The 17,244-nt window shown below is 28.1% G+C and overlaps 3 protein-coding genes across 3 annotated transcripts; 1 reads left to right on the top strand and 2 right to left on the bottom strand.

Annotated features, from left to right (window-relative positions):
- Positions 1 to 6,106: 6,106 nt before the first annotated feature.
- Positions 6,107 to 6,846, bottom strand: OCT59_002395 (uncharacterized protein; the record flags this gene model as incomplete). Its single annotated transcript, XM_066144473.1, has 3 exons — positions 6,107 to 6,258; positions 6,445 to 6,530; positions 6,701 to 6,846. The coding sequence occupies 3 exons, from the start codon at positions 6,844 to 6,846 to the stop codon at positions 6,107 to 6,109; spliced, it is 384 nt and encodes a 127-aa protein (XP_065995633.1).
- A 4,893-nt stretch (positions 6,847 to 11,739) lies between these two features.
- Positions 11,740 to 12,262, bottom strand: OCT59_002394 (uncharacterized protein; the record flags this gene model as incomplete). The annotated part of the gene is made up of 4 exons (XM_066144472.1): positions 11,740 to 11,802; positions 11,882 to 11,942; positions 12,038 to 12,108; positions 12,197 to 12,262. The coding sequence occupies 4 exons, from the start codon at positions 12,260 to 12,262 to the stop codon at positions 11,740 to 11,742; spliced, it is 261 nt and encodes an 86-aa protein (XP_065995632.1).
- A 575-nt stretch (positions 12,263 to 12,837) lies between these two features.
- Positions 12,838 to 16,589, top strand: OCT59_002393 (uncharacterized protein; the record flags this gene model as incomplete). Its single annotated transcript, XM_066144471.1, has 1 exon — positions 12,838 to 16,589. One exon carries the CDS (start codon positions 12,838 to 12,840, stop codon positions 16,399 to 16,401), a length of 3,564 nt encoding a protein of 1,187 aa, XP_065995631.1. The 3' UTR covers positions 16,402 to 16,589.
- Between the last annotated feature and the right edge of the window lie 655 nt (positions 16,590 to 17,244).

The raw sequence follows: 17,244 nt of genomic DNA, 5'->3' as shown, positions 1-17,244 counted from the left end.
ATAATTCTTTTGTTACATAAATAGATTTGATTTGTTAAATCAAATTAGATGATAGGTGAGCAGAATAATACCACCTAAGATGTTACTATCAATGGTAGGTAAAAAGGTAAAGTAGGGAAATGGGGCAACTAATATTCATATTGGATGTGCAAAAATTTTTGAATAGCTATGGTTTTAAAAATTCTATTGTTAAAAAGTAAATTAGTAAATGCACAGTGTATATAGAATTGATTGTGATAAAAACTATTTATAGAAGAAAATAATTTATTATTTATAAAATTATTATATATAGAAGAAAGAAGATTAAAAATAATGTTTAAGAAGAGTTTTTAAAGGAGATAAATTTGTTTGCACTGTGTTTCTGTTAATACACAGAATTGATTAAAACATTTTAATTTCAGAATAAATTAATGTGGTTATGCATTAATTTTTTATGTCGTAATTTTGATTCGTGCTTCAGCAGTATGGAAATGAATAATGAGACACTTGGCATCACCAGAACCAGTCATACGCACTTTGCCAGTGTATGACTCATAGGTTTCTAAAAAGAGATTATATATTAACAGCCTCAATGAGAGCCTTATTAGTAGGGAATTTTTTAAGGGATTCAGGGGCAGCATTCAGCGCAGCCGCAGCCTGAAAATCATCTCTGGTCAAAATATTTGGTTATTTGTCATAATTTTTTAAAGGTTGGGTGGATGAATTAAAGGCATTAGCATGTACTCCCAAAATTGCTAAATATAATATCATTAAAGGTTTTGTTATGAGTAACATGAAATGTGAGTTACTGTGATGAGTGTTAAAACACAAATAATTGTTGATGTTATCTTCTTTATTGAATTAAAGTCAGTACCACATTAACAGATCATTCTGCAGCTGGATTTCACAAATTGATTATTTTTCAGTCTACAGGTAGTACCAACAAAGGTCATAATATATAAAGTCTCTTTCCATAATTTTATAGAATCTCTTGTTTTTTAGTATCAGTACAATTAACTCATGAAGATTCAATAAAGGCAAGCTCAAAGAACTTTCCTAAACATTTCATTATCATTATAACATCAGGCATTTTTCCAGTCAAGATCTAAATCATTGTGAAACCTGATCTTTATCTTTTCCAAAGTTTCATCGTGCCTTACTTGCAATGCTTTGACATTTTGCTATACTTAAACAGATGTAATTACTATTTAGTAGAACCCCAAGTAGCCTGAAGTAAAGGCACAATTACATCCATAATATAAGTTCCTTTGCTTTGGTTACTACATATTTTTCTGGATGTAAATGCAGGATTATTCCATATTTTCCTGCTATATCTAATTAAAAATTATACAATGTGAGTCAAATATGGATCACATAATTGGAATAATGATAATAGCTAAGTTAATTGTAATATATGATTTATTAATTGAAACACTCTTTTTTTCCATTTGTTATTATTTTATAATATTTTTGAGTGTATTCAGATTATCAATCTTATTGAAGTTATTAGCAAATTCATTACACCTTAAGGCAACTGAAATAGGAAGATCACATTTCATATTCTCATGTGATTTTAAAAATATTCATTTTTTGCCCTAAATTCTCCATCAACAATGTTCAATAATTAAAATTAATTTTATTTTCTTTTTCTTTTGGTCTTTTTTTTTTGTTTGGAATATTTTCTGGTGCATCAACTTTTCATTGCCTTCTTCAATATTTTGCCAATATCTACAATTATTTATTTCTTGATCATTATCAATAATTTTCAATATGTTGTTTCTGAGACAGCAAAGATTTTGAAATTTCTGATATTTTTGTTGTATAAGTCTTATGTTTTCTATGATCCTTCTTTGAAGTATTAGCTAATGGTAATAATGGAGACATTTTTGTTTCTAAATTTGATGTATATGGTTGATTCTTCATTCTATAGTAGATTTAGTCTTAGAAGAAAATGGAGTTGTGTCTGTTTCATTCTTCAATGGAATGGATATAATACTCTCTGATTCAATTTTACCCATAATAAATTGAAATTCCAATATTTCACAGTATAGTTGTTCATCTGTGAGGAAAAATAGTCCTGTTGTGTGAACTGTTGAATTTTTTTAGCTTTTGTTAAGCATTTTTAAATCTTTCATTCACTGGGTAAGTTAATTTACTGAGAATGGATTAAATTGCCCTTTTGATAAATATGGTTTCACTTGAATTTGCAAAGTGTAACCAACATCTGTTAATTGCAAATAATTTATTGTTTCCTACAAATTGACAGTTGATTTCATGATAGGTATATCTTCTTTATCAAAAGGAATGTGTACATTGGATATAATTGTCACGTTAATTAAATCATCTTGTAAGACAGAAAATTTTCTGTTATTAGATACATATTCTCTTTCTTGAATGGTGCTGTTTAAATGTCATCACTTGAATCAGAATTAGCTGAAGTTAAATAATTTGAGTATTTGTATATATTTGAGAAATAGCTGTACCTTTCTGTAGAGTACCACTGTTGATAATTTCATCAAAAACAGTTAATATGTACAAGATAGTCATGATATTTATAATCATATTTATTGTTTTTAAAATTGAATAAAAAATGAATAGAAGAATGAATGAATTTCTATAAATAAAATTGAATAAATGAGTGATGCAAGAGTAAATGAGCCTCTTTTATATGTTTTGCTGAAACATTTATTTTATTTAAAAATAAATAATTCACAAAGATCATTTAAAATTCATCATTAGTGTGTTTTTGAAGAGTTAGCATAAGATAGACGGAGGTTTCAAAAAACAATCCTAATGCTCTTAAATTTCGCCCAATCTCTTCTTTCATATTATTGGGAAGTGATTCTTGTTATATATAAAATTTAAATAAGCAGCCCTGATTATTTGATATTATGGCAGAATTTGCCACATCTATATAAATTTACCAATACATTGTCAAATTGTATCTATTGCTGTTTACAAAATTGTTGTATCAAAGTCTATGAATATTTAATATTTAGTGTCTTTTAAAGTAGCTTATTTGATCTAACTATTCCAAAAGCTTAATATAGTATTATGTAAATATTTGTACTATAAAATGAAGAATTTTCTATATATTATAGAGAACTATACCAAATGCAGTTGTTGTAGTCCAGGGCTTGTTTGATTTTTAATAATATAATATATCTATATAATTACAACGTGATAGTTGCTAAAATATATGCCATTAGGTTTTTACATGTCCTGTATAGATATCTAACTATTTAGCCAATTATTATTATAATAATTTTGTTGAATAACTTGCATACTAAATTAAAAGTCTAAAGTACTATTATGAATATAATTGTCTTATTATGATGATGTGATAAATTATATTGCAAGATGAAAATTCTCAATTATAACACAATACAATTTGAGTGATATAGATAAGATTGTCTTTGAACATTGCCACTTATTGCAAAAAACATTCAAGGTATAGGTAATATTAATCTTTATGTATGAGTCAATAGAAGTTAATATCTTATTTTTAAACTTGTAATATAGAGTAAGCAATATGTTGTTCTCCATATCAACATTAATGATATATGGTTCTTTAGTGAAATGAACTATGTTTGTATAATTAGTATTGTTGATGTTGTCACTTGACAATATAACTCTGCGCCAACTTTAAATTCTAGTGTCTCTCCAACTAAGTGGGCTTCTTCATTTTCTGAATTTAAAAATAATGAATAGCTCTTCTCTTCCAGTTCATTAATTTTACTCATTTTTTTAGAGACTATGTCATAAATATATAAATACATATTTACACATGTATTACATGCATTTTCACTTTGAGACCACTAATCCATAAAAATATCTTTTAACTTTGTATCTTCAGAAAAGATACTTAATCCCAGGCATATTCTTTTAATACTAAAAACCTGATAGTTTGGTGTAATTAGTATCATTATATTGTCAATACTATCAGCACTTCTAATATTCAACAATCTAATTTTTTTTTTTTTTTAATAATGGTATGAAAACCCCTAGTGCTATAACTTTCCAGTCATCTATCACTATCATGGATTCACTATTAATAATATGGCTCTGAAACTACATTAATCATCAGACTGATGGTGCTGAACAATGTTAAGCTTGTACACTTCCCAGAACTATCTATTCTATTGTTTGATAACAGATCACATCAGGAAATTTGTAAATATATAAGTTTGTCAAGTACTGGCAGTAGTCATGTCCACAAATTTATCATATTTATTTATCAAATTATCTTACTTCCTACCATTACAGTACTAGCTAATAATCTGTAATATTATACCTTTAGCCAATTTGCAAAGTTTAATGGTCCCAAATAAAACTTTATTGTCATTCCATTTCAAATGAAATTCATAATACTATCAATAATTTTGAATGGTTCATAAATATCGGCATAATAGTTTGTATTAAATATTTGTTTCTATCTATTATTAGAGAAGTATTAATTTTCTTTTAAAAAATCTGTATTTTCTCATTACTGTTTTATATTATTTATTTCAGGTAAGTAAATGTACAAACATGTATTGAAATATTTTTTTTTTAATAAATTCCTATATTTCTCTTATTATAAGCTGTTTTCATTCTTATAAAAATGTAGTATGATACTAAACTTTTAATTATCTTAATTATCTTTTAACTATTTGTAATATATTCATGTTATATTAATTGGCAGTTTTGATTTTTCCAGTAATTTTGTATCCAATATTTTCTTTTTGTAAAACTATTTTTGTTAACAACTTTAACAAATTATTAAATGTATATTCTGGTTCTACTTTAAGTAAGTCATAAAACATTAAAAAATATGCAGAAGGGAAGAATGTGAAAAGAAAAATAAGCTGTGAAACAGTTGTTTTTATATGTAATAAAAAACAAAGTCTGTGCTGACATTGCATTTAAAAGAAATTCTTTATTTATTACTTTTTAAAATGCTTTGTTTATTTACCCCTTAAATGCTTGGTTTATTTACCCTTTAAAATGCTTTGCTACAGAAGGCTGTGAAAAGCTTGGCAAAGTCATGACAAAGCCACATCAGCATCAGAGATGGTAATACTTTTCACATTCCTTCTATTACTTTTCATGTTTGTTTGTTCAAATCTTACAGAGTAACTTGTAAAATTTTAAATGTATTTTAAATTTTAAAATTTAATAAATTTAATAGTATGAGTACACCAATGTTAAGAATGCTAGTACAACATTAGTTGTGAAACAGTTGCATTTATATGTAAAATGCTTTGTTACAGAAGGCTGTGTCATAAGAAAAAAAAACCTGGCAAAGTCATGGCAAAGCCACATTAAAGTAACATTAGCATCAGAGATGGTAAAACTTTTCACATTTCTTCTATTCCTTCTCATGTTTGTTCAAATCTTTCAGAGTAACTTGTAAGATTTAAATGTATTTAAATTTTAAATTTAATAGTATGAGTACACCAATGTTAAGAATACTAGTGCAACAATAATTGTGAAACAGTTATATTTATATATAAATGCTTTGTTACAGAAGGCTGTGTCATAAAAAAAAAAAACTTGGCTAAGTCATGGCAAAGTCATATTAAAAGTCACATCAGCATCAAAGATGGTAAAACTTTTTCACATTTCCTTCCAAATTTAATTTGTCCAAATTTTTTTTGTACTTTGTGATAACACAGCCCACACCAATAATAAGCCTATCTTACTTTCTTTAAACCAAGGAAATTTACTATAACTTTATTGACGCAGTGATCATCACTGCGCCATGCGGGAGAATGTTTTTAATTCTGCCCAAAATTAATTTTATCCGTAATTTCTGTAATTTGAGGCTATAAATTCCGGGAAGTAACATTTTCTATTGACAAGCCACGAAGATTTTCAAAAGTTATAAAAGAGCTCGTTTGGATTATTGATCTAAAAATACCAAAAAAAAAAAATGTCTCAAAACTTCAAGACTTATCAAGTAAGTTTGAAATAAAAAATTATTATAGCCCTATTTTTTAGTACAAATAATAATATTTTGGCGAATATTACTTCTTGAAGCTGATGATTGCTATTATGTATTTTTTTTACAGCCTGATGTAAGCCCAGACGAAATTACTTGGAGAGAACAATTATCAAACCGTTGAACTTTAAATAATTGTTCTTTCTATGCGTCTATAAGATCCTTTGGAATATGTTCAGGACAATGTGATTTAGAAATGTCGCTTTCATTATATTCAATGTTATCAAAAATAGCTTCAATTATCAATTCTCCAATTTGAAGTAAACATTTTCTAATTGCATAACGATATCCAGAACCTACATTAAAAAAGACATAAATTTAACGATTAAAAAAAGAAAATTAAGTGCGAAATGAAAATACCCCAGAATATTACTGTTATCAATATGAGTACCAGGAATCCAGGATGTACAACAAAGCTTCTATTATAATTTCCGATTCAACATTTCTGGTTAAAAATAAGCCTTTTATGGATAATAACTCACGAACAGACTCAGATCGCTCAACAAGAACTTGTCCTATTCCTACTGTTTGATGCTCGGCAGAAGACAACTGGGTTATTATTTTTTCCCTATATTAAAATTTAAATACATTATAAAACTTTTTTTAATTCTTTTTATTATAGCAAGAAAACTAATTTGATATAATTTATTTTATATCATATTCAATTATTTAAAAAACCTTTTGTTAATTTTGAAAAATTCAGTCAAAATTTCTTTTACACTTGGTAAATTTTTTTACATAAAATTTAAAACTGCTTCATTATTTAAAGTTAATTCGTTTAAAATTCTAATTTTTGCTCGTTCTTGAAGATCCAATAAAAGACATTGATCTGCTAAAAAAAAAAATAAATTTATAGCGATAGAATCATTATTAAAACTAATCATTTTATACCGAAATTCTTTATAAATAAATATTGCATACAATTTTACCATTTTTTTTTTATTATTTTAATATTTTAATCAAAGTTTGAGAATAGTTCTATTTTTCTGTATATCTTGATACACCAGATCCTAACATAATTTTTCATATAAGGTTTTTTGAGGATAACTTGATATATCGGATAACAAACCAATCCGATCGCCTGTATATAAAAATTAGAAATGGGTTGGCAACTTTAAATCCTATTTGTCCTATGGTTTTTACTTACAACAACAAAACAAGTTTCCAGGAGAAACTCGTTCGTTACCTCTTTGTTTTCTGAAGGCAGTCCCGCACTTTTTTTACATCAATTTTTTTTTTTGCCTGTTTAATATATGTTGCCCCTAACCTTGGATTAGATGGTTACCTAAAGACACCTACTTATTGCGTGAAAAAAATTGTTAAAGTTAGGATACCTTTCTCCCGAAGGATAGAGGAATGAGAGATGTGTGATAAAAAAAAGAAAAATGATTATATAAATATATTTTTTTTGTTGTACAAGCTTAATAAGTATACATGATATCGACTCTTGCGGATGTATAATAATGATTAAATAATACATAATCAATTAAAAAGCCACGAAAAAAAATAAACGTGTAAAAATGCAGACGTGTTGTACGCGTTGAACGTGTAAATAAAAGAGATTTCTAATGACAATAAAATACATATGTTGTTCTCAATCTTATATTGAAAAAAAAAAATTTCCAAATACTCGACGCCAAAATCACAATATTCCTTTTTTTGACAATTTATTTACTTATTTACTTAACTTTTAAAACCTACAAACAGACGTAAACTTTCAGAGTTAATAATCATATTACTCTAATTTTGCACATGATCATATGATCAATATGTCTTTTGTGGTAAAACTTTTTTTTCAACAAAAATAGTAATCGGACAACTATATTGGTCGCGTCATGTAAAAGAAAAAAAATTTAAGCCATATTCTTGCTATTATTTGAGTTCGCAATATTGTAACTTTATCAATTTATCACAATATTACGTATAGCTGAGCCACTACATCGGTTTCATCCTAAACTACAATATAATATAAATGATGATTCGTTGCCTAAGTAACTTTATGTAAAGGAGTAGTTGAAACTTATGAAAACAAGCAATTTTTGAGAAATAATATTTTAATGTGTGAATAGATTGATTAGCGCAAATTTCATGAAATTAGGGGACAAGAAATCAATGATTTTTTGAATCAATCTTTATTAAAACTGATCGTCATATTTTCGCCGGAGCCTGTCAGAATAAAATATGTATGGAAAGTGATTTCTATTTTATTTTGAAAAAATTCTAAAAAATTTTCAAAAAAACTTCATTTCTACGAAGAGAGAAAAAATTTAGATCGGAAATGGAAGATAATTTCCATTTCTAATGAAAAACATCCATACTAACAATATATACTTTATGGAGTAGATTAATAATCATACAACATTTTATTGTACTACATAATTATGTGGTTTATGAACTATTACTATTATGTCTATAGAATTCTTTGATGAAATGATTTAATTATTACAAAATTTTTACAACATCAATGAACGAATTATATAAATATAACCTTAATTTTTTATTTGATAATGATAAGTCAAAGAAAAAAAAATAAATCGATCATTAATAATATTTATCAAAGCTTTTGTGAGCTTTACTTATTTATAATACATGACATTTATGACATTTTTTGTTTAAGAAACCATTACATGATTCAATTTAAATCTGATAACTGTGAATAAATTCTTTCTGAAGGGAAATCGCTACCATCATCACCGTTTGTAATATCAAGTTATATTTATTAAATCAAAATTATACAAAAAAAAAAATTATGATAAAGTAAGTACGATGTTATTTAATAATAACATGCTCAATCATTTTATAATCATTTAATATAATAAGAATTCTCAAATAGCAAAAGCTTTTAATATGCTAAATAACGTTAACTTTTATTTTCATTTACTTTTAATAGAGTAACTATGTGAAATTTTTTTTTTAAAAAAAAAGGCTTAAAAATTCTTTTCAATCCTCAAAAAAAAAAACTGATTTTAGGGAGTGTAATATAATGTGGTTAATATAAAATATATTTGATACTTTGTGTATTATTTTATTGAAGTCTGAAAAAAACCTAACGAATATAGTTAAATTTATCGTCACATTATAAATATATGGACCAGTTCTTCATTTAATTGCAAAATAAAAAAAAAATTATTACTTTATTACTTCTGAAAATGATTCCATCCATCAACTTGATGTGTATTGACGAAACAATCGAAACATATACTGTTTTTTTCCGATCTGCTAGTATATTTGTAATACTTGTACGCAATATTGGTGATGATACGGGATATTTTTTTTATTTTTCTATAATTTTATTTATATTTATAGTATATTTTATATACTGTAGTTTATTTAGTTTATTTTATAGTATATATAGTTTATTTTATAGGTTACGTAGAATCGGGGCTTAGAGGGCTTAGAGGTGGGTGGCTAAGATAGAAGTGGCTTAACTAGACAAAATCTTCGGATCGGCGAGTTTGGCCGGATGGCGAATTTATTCGATAGGCGAATTCGTACTGAATTTTGAACGATATATAAAGGGCCGATTTGTGGAGGGTTTAAAAAGAGTGTGCTTGGTTTTATTTTATAAAGAGATAGATGTACGAATATTACAGAGCGCCGACAGAAGCAGTAATATTGTACTTTTACAGCTGATTTCAAAAAGGTCGGGACACTTAGCAAATTTTAAAGAACTCGGAAATATTCGGTAAAGCTTGATATAAAATAAAAATTATACGCTAATTTTGGAGTACAATTCCGAGAATGGTGGTATAATTTTATCTTTTTTGAGCTTTACCGAATATTTCCGAGTTCTTTAAAATTTGCTAAGTGTCCCGTACATTATGAAATCAGCTGTAAGTATAAATAAACCCTGCCGATTTGTTTCCGATTTTTTATAGATAAACGACTCGTCCCATTTTATCGCAGTGTTCATTATCAATTGTTAACTTTTTATTATACATCGTTTATTCGTTTATACACGACTTATTTCCGATTATCAGCTACTTAACAGTCTTAACATATACACGTTCTAATTACATCACCATATATATTCCGATTTACTTTACCACTTGCTATTTAACGTACCGATTGTTAATCGATCCTTATTTATCTTTCTGTTACTACCTAACCAATCGTCATAAACCGGTGGTAACAGTGGCACAAATGTAATTTAAGCCCGATCATACGGTTAAAAAAAATTTTTTTTTTTTTGAATTTTTATCTAAAAATGTCTATTCAATTTTTTCAAAGTCAAACCTATATTGAAATTTTGGAAAATAATGAATATTATGATGTTACTATTGAAGTTGGGAGCATCCAAATGTAAAAATATTTCGTGCACATATGACTATTCTATGTCACCGTTCTTCATTTTTATAGAGAACTTTAACTTCAAACAAAAAAGAATAATTGATGTTTTAGCTCATATTAAATTATCAAATAATATCTCATCGATAACCTTTCAAATTATTTTAAGATAAATTAATACATGTTATAATAAGTTTAAAGTGTCAAAAATTTGGGTTATGTTAAACGAACTATTTGTTTGGTCCGGCCTTATCATACTGTATTTATTAAAAAATATTTATATTATCTATCGTAAATTATAGCAGTTTTATTATTTCGATAATATATTAATACTTTAAGTCTTTATAGTAAACATTAAGTTATTAACTTACACTAACGACTATATACAACTATATACAAACGTATAAATAACGGATAGCGGATTATCTGATAGATTAATCCGGATTGATGGTGCATCAAGAAAATTATCCGTTATCTGAGTTCGGATCGGATTTAAGGCGGATTATCCGGATTTCGGATCGCATCTCTATAACAAACAACATCAATCATTCAATGATTAAAAGTCAAATGTTGACAATATACAATAAAACAATAAAACAAATCCAAAATAAAGTAACTTATCGATGCAAGCAAAATAGTGAATCCAAAGAAATTAGTTAAAGATTAAAATCAAAAAAATGATACAAGAACAAAGATCAACCAAAAAAAGATACAAAGTTAACGAAAAAAATTGAGAATAATTTGCATAATCTATAAAGAATATCTAAGTCAAAGTGAAATCATGGCTAAAGATACAAAATACAAATAAATAGAAAAAATAAAATCAAACTTACCAAGAAACCATAAGAACGGAACATATGATTTTTCCATGAAAGAGTTTCATTGAAAATGCCCTGAAAAGGTACGCATGCGAATTTAAGGTATAATATGTATTGTCCTTGTCTGAAAGGATTAAATTTTTTTTCGGTTTTTGATATAATTACATAATAGCTTCGGTGGGAGAACCAATCTGCAGCAGTTCCAGTTCCGCTTCTATTTGGAACCGGCATTTAATATATACTTGCAAGTGATTGCAACAACAAAGCAATAAAAAAACCAATCAAAATTTTAAAGTTGTTTAATAGTTGCGTTGGGCGCGAGATTTAGGGTTAGTTTAGAGTTATGATAACAAGCTCATTTACTATCAGGGCCCAATGCCGCCTGGCATTATCCAAAAAAAAGGAATGATCTACATGTTAATCTACTCTATAAAAAAAGAATATCCGCCGGAAATTGTCATCGAAAATGTCCGGAAAATTGCAATATTCCAGACACTTTCTGGACACCAGCTCCTAGACATTTTATGGATATTTTCCGGAAATTCAAAATGTCTCGGCGTATGGAATACTGCAATTACCCTACATTTTTGATTTTCCGGACACATGGACATTTTCCGGACACTTTCGATGACAATTCCCGGACATTCTTTTTTATAAGGCTAAACAAATTCTTTATTGTTTAACTTTTTTATGTATTGCTCGGGTCCTAACCGGAAGAACCGACCATCTCCACATCTGACAGATATGAATACAAGAAATTATAATCATAAGGAGAATAATCATAAAAAAATTTTTATATTATGATGCACAATACATTGTATTCATTAAGCATGCTGTAATACAATAACTTTGACTTCAAACAAGTTGCTGTTGTACTACTTATTATAATATTTTAAATTTTTATTTACATTTCGTAGTTAGTGCAATTGTCAGTTGCGACAATTCCAAACATAAAAAATATAAAAAATACCAGCTGTGATGACTACGATATCGACAATTAAATTCAATTGTTTGCTTATAATTCCTGTTTAACACGGGACGCTTTTGTTTTAAAAAAAAAATATTTTACACAAATAGTAAATACTAGGCATTTTTCTGGATAACAAAAAAATCAACCCAAATATCTTACCAAAATAATTAAAGTGAAAGGAGGTGAAATTGAAAAATCATTACAAATAAGGCAGGCTGTTTGCATGACACAAGTGACACATACTTTCCGGAAATGTGTTATTACATATCCATTGAATCGACTTATTACTAATAAAATTAATTTATAAAATTTTATATGTCTCGAATACAACAAACAAGAAGACAATGTATACTCATTAAAATTAAATAAATACTGAATTTTCAAAAAGATATTAACTGAATTATCCAGAATGAATTTTTTTTCTTTTTTTTTTGATTAGCCGGCTAAACCATAATTCCGATTGGTAATAGGACAATCACTAAACAAAAAAAAAAAAAAAATTTCAAACAATCAAACAATCAAAAAAATAAGTTAATATTGTCAATATCTTAGCTTGTTCGATTAAAATAGATATTATTATTAGTACAAATGAACAATTCACATGTTACTTCGTGTTACAACAAAGATTGGCCTTTTAAAAATTCGTAATTGTTTCTCAAAAAGGCAATAATTTTTGATTTGGAAGGATATTTCCGTAATAGGAGATTTGTGCGAGTGTTTAAGTTATAAGATGTACTGAACGAAAAAAACCTTTAAAAAGACTTAATTTTTAATACTCTGTATTGCAATTAAGCTTTCTAATGACAGACACTGCTAATAAAATTTTAAAACGAAAATCACTAGGTAGAGCCGCATTTATTGGGTCTCTATATAATGGCACAAGGGATACGTTCTGCGGTACTACGATATTTAAAACGAAGATTCCAAATGATTCCATAAACGGAGTTGACATACCCAACAGTGAATTATTATATGAATATGATGATCTATATAAGGAAAAGTTCGACAAATTAGACGTTGAAGCTGAGCTAAAATTAAGCGTTCTCGCGGGACTGTTTGCTTTAGAGGGTTCAGGAAAATATTTAAGCGATGTAGAGGATGGTTCTAAAACTGTAAAAGGCAATCTAATATATAGAATGACTTCATTTGAAGAAAATTTAAATATTTGTCGTGATGATGTTAAAGCATGCATTTCTACTGACGGATTTAGTAACACAGATGCTACTCACGTCGTGATAGGAATAAAATGGGGAGCTACTATGATTGCATCATATGAATGTAAAAACATGAAGGAATCGGACAAGCATCAAGTTAAAGAAGCGTTAAAGTCTTATTTTGAAAAATTATCTCTTTCTATTACTGGGAATGGTGACGTAGACGCTGAAAAGAATCAACTTAAACTTATGAAACGTTTCGCTATAAAGCTTTTCGGAGATGCTGTACCGCATAATAAGAAATTTTCTCAATCCTTTGATGAAGCAAGGAAAATCATGAAAGAGTTTCCTTCATACGCCAAACAATCTAATAATGGGAAAGGATTTCCAATTGAATATACTCTCTATCCATTGTCAGAACTTGCGAGGCAACTTACTATAAATACCACAGTTAATAGTTTAATAATGGAACCAAGTGAAGAAATTATTCTAAAAGTAGATCAAGTTTTTGATAATTTATTCGAATCAAAACAAAGGCTCAATGATTTATTTAATGATGCAAAATATATCTCTAATCTCATATCCTATAAGACCTTTGATGAGATTAACAAACATGTACAAGAATTAAGATTGGAGGAAGCGAAATTTAGAAAGGAGTTCGCGGAAAGTCTAGTTAAAATACGTTCTGGAAAAAGTAATATTGATGAGCTTGAGAGCATAATGATGAAATTTCAGAAAGGTGTCTTATCCGAGAGTTCTATTACGACGTTCATTGATCAATACCAATCATTATCGAGAAGGGCTGACTTGGTACTTACTCTTAAAGAAAAAAATGTAGAGTATCTCGGCAAGATTTCTACTATTGATAATATTCTGCGTAAGAATTCAAAAGGCCATGTCTATATACTTATTGATGAAAATATTATTAATGATGGTTCATCGCCAGTGCATAATGTATTTCAAGATTTATATAATTTAAATGAGAAATCGAGTAAGTTCTTTGTAGCTGACCCTGAAATATGTCCCAAAATAAAAGGTCCTGGTTATCCAGTAATTCATCATTATGTTAATGGAAAATTAGAAAGTGATGATTATTACAATGCTAATAAAATGTTATTTACATCAAATCTTATTAAATTTGATCCTCAGCCACATTTCAAACCAAAAAATAATCCTCTTGAGAAGGCGCGATTACTAATACCTTGTCCCCAAGCTAATTGTTCTACATTTTGTAATTGGAGATGTTTCAAATGTCAGCATGACGTTGAATATGGATATAACTGGCATTTGTACTGTGGATGTGGTGAAAGTAGTATCGGCAATTGCAAATTCAAATGCAATGGTCCTGATCATAATGAAGGATTTCTATCTTTTGAATTCAACACACTTACCACACTGCTACCGTCGGAGCCTCCAGAAGAAATAAATATATTATTACTTGGTGAGACTGGCGTAGGAAAATCCACGTTCATAAATGCTTTTGTAAATTATCTGAGATTCGATACATTAAAAGAAGCAAAATCTGGAAATATGGAAGTTCTAATATCATCTAAGTTTACATTAACAGATGAAAATTATGATACTCAAACAATAAAAATAGGCAATGATGATCCAAATGAGCAAGTAGAAAATGTAGGAATGTCATCAACTCAAGAATGTAATAGTTATGTCTTCTATGCAGCTGAAAACAAACTCATAAGATTGATTGATACTCCTGGAATAGGAGATACTAGAGGATTAGACCAAGACAAGAAAAATTTTGAAAATATTCTGAAATATATTAGTCATCACCGGTATATAAATGGAATATGTATCCTTCTCAAGCCTAATAATGCTCGATTAACCGTAGTATTTAGGTTCTGCATACAAGAATTGTTATCACACCTTCATAGAAATGCAAAGGATAATATTGTTTTCTGCTTTACAAATGCTAGAGGAACTTTCTACCGTCCAGGAGATACATTACCACCACTTAGAAAACAACTTGGAGACCTCAAAGAACGATCTAGCGTTGAAATAAAGGTCAATCATGATACTATATATTGTTTTGATAACGAATCATTTAGATTTCTAGCAGCAATAAAGAAAAATATATCATTTACGGATGCAGATGAACAAAACTTTGCAGAAAGTTGGAAAAAGTCTGTGGAAGAATCATTAAGACTTATTCAGTATCTTGTGACACGCCAACCTCATGAGGTAAAAGATACTCTGTCGCTAAATAGCTCTAGAAATATAGTAGTCCTTCTTTCTAAACCACTCGCAGAGATAGGACAACTTATTCAAACAAATATTAAGTTAATCAAGGAACAACAAAATGAAATAAAAAATTCTGCTAAGACTATAGAAGAGCTTAAAGAAAATCTATATATTCCACAAATAGATCTCGAACCGGTAACATTAGGGTATCCAAGAACCGTATGTACCAGCATTAGTTGTGTCGAATCATTGCAAATTGAACAAACTAATATTAGCAAGGTAAATTATGTAACACACTGTCACGACCATTGTTATTTAGACGGTATTACATGCAATGAAGTAAACACCCCAGCACTAAGAGGATGCGCTGCTATGAATCCAGTAGGAATATGCAATTTATGTGACTGTAAATGGGATAAGCATATGCATATTACATACGAGAATGTAAAAGTAGTAAAAAAAATTGTCGACCAAAATGTAGAGTTGCAGATTTCAAAAAAGAAATCAGATCAAGAAACCAAAAAAGCAATTATAGAGGATTATCAAGAAAGGGTAAATCAACTGCAAACAGAACAGCATACAATAAATGAAATTAGCTTAAAGTTTGCACAATTTTTAAGACAAAATGCAATTGCCGCTTTTAATGATGCATATGCGGACTATCTGGATCATTTCATAAACGAAGAAAAAATTAAGAAGAGTGCCGATCCTAATCGCTATGATGACGAAATTCTCAAGGGACTTGAAGCTACAAAAAGAAGTTATTTGGAACAAATTGAGGTTATTAAAAAAGCAATTGAAACTAATGATCCATCCATGCCTACAATATCACCAAACGATATAGCCAAGCTTGAACAGCAATTGTACAATTTACCAATTAATGGTCATACTCTAAAAAAAATTAAAGATGAAGCAAAGCGTAGTCAGAATAATGTGTTCAGATATAGAGAAAGTTATTATTCAAGATCAAAAAATTTTATATCAAGTACATTCGCAAAGATTTTCAGATAACTCATTTTCAGAAAAATCAAGTCAATAAATACTAGTAGTATTAACATCTAAATATCTATTAATTGAAAATATCCTTTCTTGGACAATAAGTTTTGATATTTTTGAATTATTTAAAATTTGAATTTATATTTGTTTTGTTTTGTCCGTTTTTTTTTTTCTTTTTGATATCAATAAAATTTATTGGGTTTAAAACAAATATATTGAATTATATTTAATTTCATGTTAAATATTTGCATCCTCTAACTTATAATTCTCTATAAAATACTGAGTTATTGTCCGGAGACTCCGGAGCGAAGCGAAGGACTACATATGTGTACGCAATATAAAAATTTGCGTGTTTCTCTGTCAGTCACGTGATCGTTAGCCAATGAAATCACAAATTTTGGTTGTATCTTTTTTTTCGCTTCGCTCAGAATAATTACTACGGTTTCCGTTCCTGGCAATAATCAAAATGTTGATAATTATTTAGTTTTGTAATTATAGTTAGATTATAAATTCTTTGGTTCCGTTCTTGTTTCGAACTAAATATTATTGATTTGAGACTACTCGAGACTATTAAATTTATTATTTGCGAGCAAGATAAGATTTGATTAATCCCGTGATTAGACATTAAAATTAGGCACGAATTTAATAAAATGTACAGTTACGACTCAAAAAATCATGATCGATTAATTGATCAACTCGATTTTATTCTTGATTCTCTCGCTCATACACGATATAAATTAATGATTATTTTGCATATACCTATACATGGGGACGTGATTATTCCAGATAATTCTGTATTTAGGCAGCGTATTGATGGTATTGATGAAATTTATTACACTTGTTCAAAGATTCATATTA

Source organism: Rhizophagus irregularis, chromosome 10, assembly GCF_026210795.1.
Source record: "Rhizophagus irregularis chromosome 10, complete sequence".
Taxonomy (NCBI): domain Eukaryota; kingdom Fungi; phylum Glomeromycota; class Glomeromycetes; order Glomerales; family Glomeraceae; genus Rhizophagus; species Rhizophagus irregularis.
Note: the sequence above shows the minus strand (reverse complement) of the source record. Positions and strands in the feature narration are given on the sequence as shown.